The sequence below is a fragment of the Oncorhynchus tshawytscha genome, unplaced genomic scaffold (genome assembly GCF_018296145.1).
Source record: "Oncorhynchus tshawytscha isolate Ot180627B unplaced genomic scaffold, Otsh_v2.0 Un_contig_13034_pilon_pilon, whole genome shotgun sequence".
In the NCBI taxonomy this organism is placed as follows: Eukaryota; Metazoa; Chordata; class Actinopteri; order Salmoniformes; family Salmonidae; genus Oncorhynchus; species Oncorhynchus tshawytscha.
In genome coordinates this window covers 25,001-31,996 of record NW_024609292.1, presented here as the reverse complement: position 1 = coordinate 31,996, position 6,996 = coordinate 25,001, and the positions used below count along the sequence as shown (strand labels likewise).

The following is a 6,996-nucleotide window of genomic DNA, read 5'->3' as shown; positions in this document are numbered from 1 at the left end:
TTATGAATTAAATTTAGTAATAGTATAATAATAGCATATCTGTTGAACAAAGCAACACACTAGAATGAGTGAAATGATTAACAGAGAAAGTGAGATATTTTTATCAATAGTTTCTCTACATGGAGAAGAGGTGAAACATATCAGTCACCACTACATGTTCATGTGATGCATTAAATCACCTGACTGTTTGGATGTGTCTGTCAGTAAATGTTTTATTTCTAAGAGATAATGAATAAAAGAGAATAATTTAACTTCAATTATTATTTTATTTGTCACTGTGTTAACCACAACCAACATGTTGGATCTCTGTTTAGGGGTCAGTGCTCTGAAATGAGTCTCTCTGGGGAGAAAGAGGAGGGGGATCCTGTCTCTAAAATGAGTCTCTCTGGGGAGAAAGAGGAGGGGGTCCCTGTCTCTAAAATGAGTCTCTCTGGGGAGAAAGAGGAGGGGGTCCCTGTCTCTAAAATGAATCTCTCTGGGGAGAAAGAGGAGGGGGTCCCTGTCTCTAAAATGAGTCTCTCTGGGGAGAAAGAAGAGGGGGGCCCTGCCTCTAAAATGAGTCTCTCTGGGGAGAGAGAGGAGGGGGTCCCTGTCTCTAAAATGAGTCTCTCTGGAGAACATGACACCAAAGCTAAGAGGTGAGATGATAATATTACTTAAGAACTTATATAGAGTTTATTTCTAAAACCTTATATCAACAACAACAAAATTGCATGTTATTTTTCATCAGAAACGATTGCTTATGGGGAACCTTCATGTGTCTGTAAAATATTGATGTTCTTAGATTTTAATTCATTGATTTGTGTATGAATTTTTGTTTTGCAAAACACTATATAGCTGGAATGAAATGTTTGTATCCTGTATATTTGACTGTTAGATGTGGTTGTCTCAACAGCACACACACACACACACACACACACACACACACACACACACACACACACACACACACACACACACACACACACACATCTTTGCCAGCATACACACACACATATCTATATAATTTTTGCATGACACAATCATTTTTCCTACTCTTATTTATTGCCTAATATAATTATTAGGCAATAGGGGAATAACGGAATTCGTTACAGTGTTGAGACAGCAAAGTTTATTGTTCAATTTGCTTTTTTCTTTACGGTCAGGGACAGTATGAGTGTAGCCAGATCCTTTTCACTCGCTATCCTCGTTTCATTTTGTGGTGACAGACGAACAACCTGCTACCTAGTCAAGTTAGTCGGTACAGCTAGGTAAGCTACTGTTGACTAATCCCATTCTGTACAAATTTGTGTAACCGCAAATTCAAACGAGGCTGCAATGGAAACTAGTGTGACTGTAGCGACTGTGTTGGCATCAAAATCTGGGATGTGAACTACATTTCTATTCAAGCATTGATTGACATGGTAATGGTTTGATAGTATTGATTTTGCTGGAAAGAGGAGAAAGTGTGCTTTACAAGGGTATCCATATTACAGTTGACCTGGAAGTATTAGGTTTTTGGGGGCTAAAAAAAGGTCAATTGTACGGAACAGCATGATGTACAAAGTGCATTACTCACCACGAACTGCAAGAAGCTTTTTCCTTTAATGAATCCGATGAGAAGGATATACTGCTTTCCCGGGAACAGGCCCAGATCTCCGTCATTTGCGTGAAGAAAAGACGGAGGAAAAGAGGACCCAGATCAGGCTGCGTTCTGAGAATCCGTAGGCAAGCGAATAAACTCCCACTGCCATCCATTTTACTTGCTAACATGCAATCATTGGAAAATAAAATGGATGTCCTATTACGATTATCCGACAAACGGGACATAAAGAACTGTAGTATCTTATGTTTCACCGAGTCATGGCTGAACGACGACAGGGATAATATAGAGCTAGCGGGATTTTCAATGCACCGGCAGAACAGAGAAGCAATGTCTGGTAAGACGAGGGGTGGGGGTGTGTGTCTTTTTTTTAAATAACAGCTGGTGTGTGATGTCTAATATTAAAGAAGTCTCGAGGTATTGCTCGCCTTTGGTAGAGTACCTTAAGATAAGCTGTAGACCACACTATCTACCAAGAGAGTTCTCATCTATATTATATGTAGCCGTCTACTTACCACCACAGACCGATGTTGGCACTAAGACCGCACAAAACCAACTCTACAAGGCCATAAGCAAACAAGAAAACGCTAGAAGCGGCGCTCCTAGTGGCCGGGAACTTTAATGCAGGCAAACTTAAATTAGTTTTACCAAATTTTTACCAGCTTATCACATGTGCAACTAGAGGAAAATAAACTCTAGACCACCTTTACTCCACACACAGAGATGCATACAAAGCTCTCCCCAGCCCTCCATTTGACCAATTTGACTATAATTCTGTCCTCCTGATTCCTGCTTACAAGCAAAAACTAAAGTACCAGTGACTCGCTCAATACGGAAGTGGTGAGATGACGGGAAGCTACATTACAGGACTGTTTTTCACCGACTGGAATATGTTACGGGTTTCGTCCAATGGCATTGAGGAGTACACTACATCAGTCATTGGCTTCATCAATAAGAGCATTGACAACGTCGTCCCCACAGTGACCATACATACACATCCCAACCAGAAGCAAAGGATTACAGGCAACATCCGCATCGAACTAAATGCTAGAGCTGCCGCTTTCAAGCACCGGGACAATAATCCGGACGCCTATAAGAAATCTCGCTATGCCCATAGATGAATCATCAAACAAACAAAGTGTCAATACAGGATTAAGATTGAATCCTGCTACACCTGCTCTGACGCTCGTTGGATGTGGCAAGGCTTGAAAACTAATACGGACTACAGGGAAATCCGGCGCGAGCTGCCCAGTTACACAAGCCTACCAAATGCCTTTTATCCTCGCTTCGAGGCAAGCAACACAGAAAGATGCACGAGAGCACCAGCTGTTCTGGATGACTGTGTGATAAGATCATGTGAGCAAGACCTTGAAACAGGTCAACATTCACAAAGCCGCGGGCCAGATTGATTACCAGGACGTGTACTCCAGCTGGCAAGTGTCTTCACTGACATTTTCAACCTCTCCCTGACTCAGTCTGTAACACCTACATGTTTCAAGCAGACCACCATAATCCCTGTGTCCAAGGAAGCGAATGTAACCTGCCTGAATGGCTACGTCGGTAGCCATGAAGTGCTTTGAAAGGCTGGTCATCACTCACATCAACAGAATCTTCCTGGATACCCTAGAACCACTCCAATTCGCATACCGCCCCAACAGATCCAAAGATTACGCAATCTCAATCACACTCCGCCCTTTCCCACCTGGACAAAAGGAACACCTATGTGAGAATGCTATTCATGAACTACAGCTCAGCGTTCAACACTATAGTACCCTCGAAGCTCATCACTAAGGTGTGGACCCTGGGACTAAACACCTTCCTCTGCAACTGGATCCTGAACTTCCTGATGGGCCGCCCCCAGGTGGTAAGGGTAGGCAACAACACGTCTGCCACGCTGATCCTCAACACTGGGGCCCCTCAGGGAGTGTACTTAGTCCCCTCCTGTACTCCCTGTTCACCCACAACTGCTTGGCGAAACACGACTCCAACACCATCAAGTTTGATGAAGACACAACAGTGGTAGGCCTGATCACCGACAACATTGAGACAGCCTATAGGGAAGAGGTCAGACAACTGGCAGTGTGGTGCCAGGGCAACAACCTCTCCCTTAATGTGAGCAAGACAAGGAGCTGATCGTGGACTACAGGAACAGGCCCCCATTAACATCAACGGGTCTGTAGTGGAGCTAGTCGAGAGTTTCAAGTTCCTTGGTGTCCACATCACCAACAAATGGTCCAATCATCACAAGACAGTTATGAAGAAGGCATAACAAAACCTTTTCCCCCTCATGAGACTAAAAATATTTGTCATGGGTCCCCAGAACCTCAACAGTTCTGCAGCTGCACCATCGAGAGCATCCTGACCGGTTGCAACACTGCCTGGTATGGCAACTGCTCGGCATCTGACCGTAAGGCGCTACAGAGGGTAGTGCGTACAGCCCAGTACATCCCTGAGGCCAAGCTTCCTGCAATCCAGGACCTATGTAATATGCAGTGTCAGAGGAAAGCCCATAAAATTGTCAGAGACTCCAGTCACCCAAGTCATAGACTGTTTTCTCTGCTACCACACGGCAGGCGGTACCGGAGCGCCAAGTGTAGAACCAAATGGCTCCCTAACAGCTTCTACCCCCCAAGCAGTAAGACTGCTGAACAATTCATCAAATGCCAACCGGACTATTACATTGACCCCCACATTTGTTTTGTACCCTGCTGCTATTCTCTGTTTATTATCTATGCATAGTCACTTCACCCCTACCTACATGTACAAATGACCTCTAACGTGTGCCCCCTCACACTGACTGGTATCCCCTGTATATAGCCTCGTTATTGTTACTTTTTAAAATGTTTTTCTTCAGTTTATTTGGTAAATATTTTCTTAACACTTCTTGAACTGCAATGTTGGTTAAGGGTTTGTAAGTAAGCATTTCACAGTAAGGTCTACACTGTTGGTTAAGGGCTTGTAAGTAAGCATTTCACTGTGAGGTCTACACTGTTGGTTAAGGGCTTGTAAGTAAGCATTTCACTGTGAGGTCTATACTGTTGGTTAAGGGCTGGTCAGTCAGCCTTTCACAGTAAGGTCTACACTGTTGGTTAAGGGCTGGTCAGTCAGCCTTTCACAGTAAGGTCTACACTGTTGGTTAAGGGCTGGTCAGTCAGCCTTTCACAGTAAGGTCTACACTGTTGGTTAAGGGCTTGTAAGTAAGCATTTCACTGTGAGGTCTATACTGTTGGTTAAGGGCTGGTCAGTCAGCCTTTCACAGTAAGGTCTACACTGTTGGTTAAGGGCTGGTCAGTCAGCCTTTCACAGTAAGGTCTACACTGTTGGTTAAGGGCTGGTCAGTCAGCCTTTCACAGTAAGGTCTACACTGTTAGTTAAGGGCTGGTCAGTCAGCCTTTCACAGTAAGGTCTACACTGTTGGTTAAGGGTTTGTAAATAAGCATTTCACAGTAAGGTCTACACTGTTGGTTAAGGGTTTGTAAATAAGCATTTCACAGTAAGGTCTACACTGTTGGTTAAGGGTTTGTAAATAAGCATTTCACAGTAAGGTCTACACTGTTGGTTAAGGGCTTGTAAATAAGCATTTCACAGTAAGGTCTACACTGTTGGTTAAGGGCTTGTAAATAAGCATTTCACTGTGAGGTCTACACTGTTGGTTAAGGGCTTGTAAATAAGCATTTCACAGTAAGGTCTACACTGTTGGTTAAGGGCTTGTAAATAAGCATTTCACTGTGAGGTCTACACTGTTGGTTAAGGGCTTGTAAGTAAGCATTTCACAGTAAGGTCTACACTTGTTGGTTAAGGGTTTGTAAGTAAGCATTTCACAGTAAGGTCTACACTTGTTGGTTAAGGGCTTGTAAATAAGCATTTCACTGTGAGGTCTACACTGTTGGTTAAGGGCTTGTAAGTCAAGCATTTCACAGTAAGGTCTACACTTGTTGGTTAAGGGTTTGTAAGTAAGCATTTCACTGTGAGGTCTATACTGTTGGTTAAGGGCTGGTCAGTCAGCCTTTCACAGTAAGGTCTACACTGTTGGTTAAGGGCTGGTCAGTCAGCCTTTCACAGTAAGGTCTACACTGTTGGTTAAGGGCTGGTCAGTCAGCCTTTCACAGTAAGGTCTACACTGTTGGTTAAGGGCTGGTCAGTCAGCCTTTCACAGTAAGGTCTACACTGTTGGTTAAGGGCTGGTCAGTCAGCCTTTCACAGTAAGGTCTACACTGTTGGTTAAGGGCTTGTCAGTCAGCATTTCACTGTGAGGTCTACACTGTTGGTTAAGGGCTGGTCAGTCAGCCTTTCACAGTAAGGTCTACACTGTTGGTTAAGGGCTGGTCAGTCAGCCTTTCACAGTAAGGTCTACACTGTTGGTTAAGGGCTGGTCAGTCAGCCTTTCACAGTAAGGTCTACACTGTTGGTTAAGGGCTGGTCAGTCAGCCTTTCACAGTAAGGTCTACACTGTTGGTTAAGGGCTGGTCAGTCAGCCTTTCACAGTAAGGTCTACACTGTTGGTTAAGGGCTGGTCAGTCAGCCTTTCACAGTAAGGTCTACACTGTGGTTAAGGGCTGGTCAGTCAGCCTTTCACAGTAAGGTCTACACTGTTGGTTAAGGGCTGTAAGGTCATGTGACAAATAAAGTTGGATTTGATTATGCATGCTGAACGTTACGTCATGACACTTCGCAATTTAACGTACAGCGTCAGAGGGGCCAGTTTTTTCAACTTCTCTCCAATACTATCGGGCCATTACCATGGGAAAACAGCGTCAGAGGGGCCAGTTTTTTCAACTTCTCTCCAATACTATCGGGCCATTACCATGAGCGTAGAAACGAAATTCACACCACAAATGTTGATGCCAACACAGTCCCCACAGTCCTATTAGTTTTCATTGTGGCCTCGTTTGAATGTTGTGGTTGATGCCAACACAGTCCCTACAGTCCTATTAGTTTTCATTGTGGCCTCGTTTGAATGATGTGGTTGATGCCAACACAGTCCCTACAGTCCTATTAGTTTTCATTGTGGCCTCGTTTGAATGCTGTGGTTGATGCCAACACAGTCCCCACAGTCCTATTAGTTTTCATTGTGGCCTCGTTTGAATGCTGTGGTTGATGCCAACACAGTCCCCACAGTCCTATTAGTTTTCATTGTGGCCTCGTTTGAAAACAGCTGTTTTTTCGGTTGATGCCAACACAGTCCCTACAGTCCTATTAGCTTTCATTGTGGCCTCGTTTGAATGCTGTGCTTGATGCCAACACAGTCCCTACAGTCCTATTAGTTTTCATTGTGGCCTCGTTTGAATGCTGTGGTTGATGCCAACACAGTCCATACAGTCCTATTAGTTTTCATTGTGGCCTCGTTTGAATGCTGTGGTTGATGCCAACATAGTCCCCACAGTCCTATTAGTTTTCATTGTGGCCTCGTTAAA

At 44.0% G+C, this 6,996-nt stretch overlaps 1 protein-coding gene across 2 annotated transcripts in view; it reads left to right on the top strand.

Annotated features, from left to right (window-relative positions):
• Positions 1-405: 405 nt before the first annotated feature.
• LOC121844546 (NACHT, LRR and PYD domains-containing protein 12-like) overlaps positions 406-6,996 on the top strand; it is a 23,038-nt gene continuing 16,447 nt past the window's right edge. For both annotated transcript variants that reach the window (XM_042314781.1, XM_042314782.1), the window contains exon 1: positions 406-638. In XM_042314781.1, coding sequence (XP_042170715.1) covers positions 421-638 — 218 coding nt within the window. In that variant the 5' untranslated portion in view covers positions 406-420. The remainder of the gene's footprint in view (positions 639-6,996) is intronic.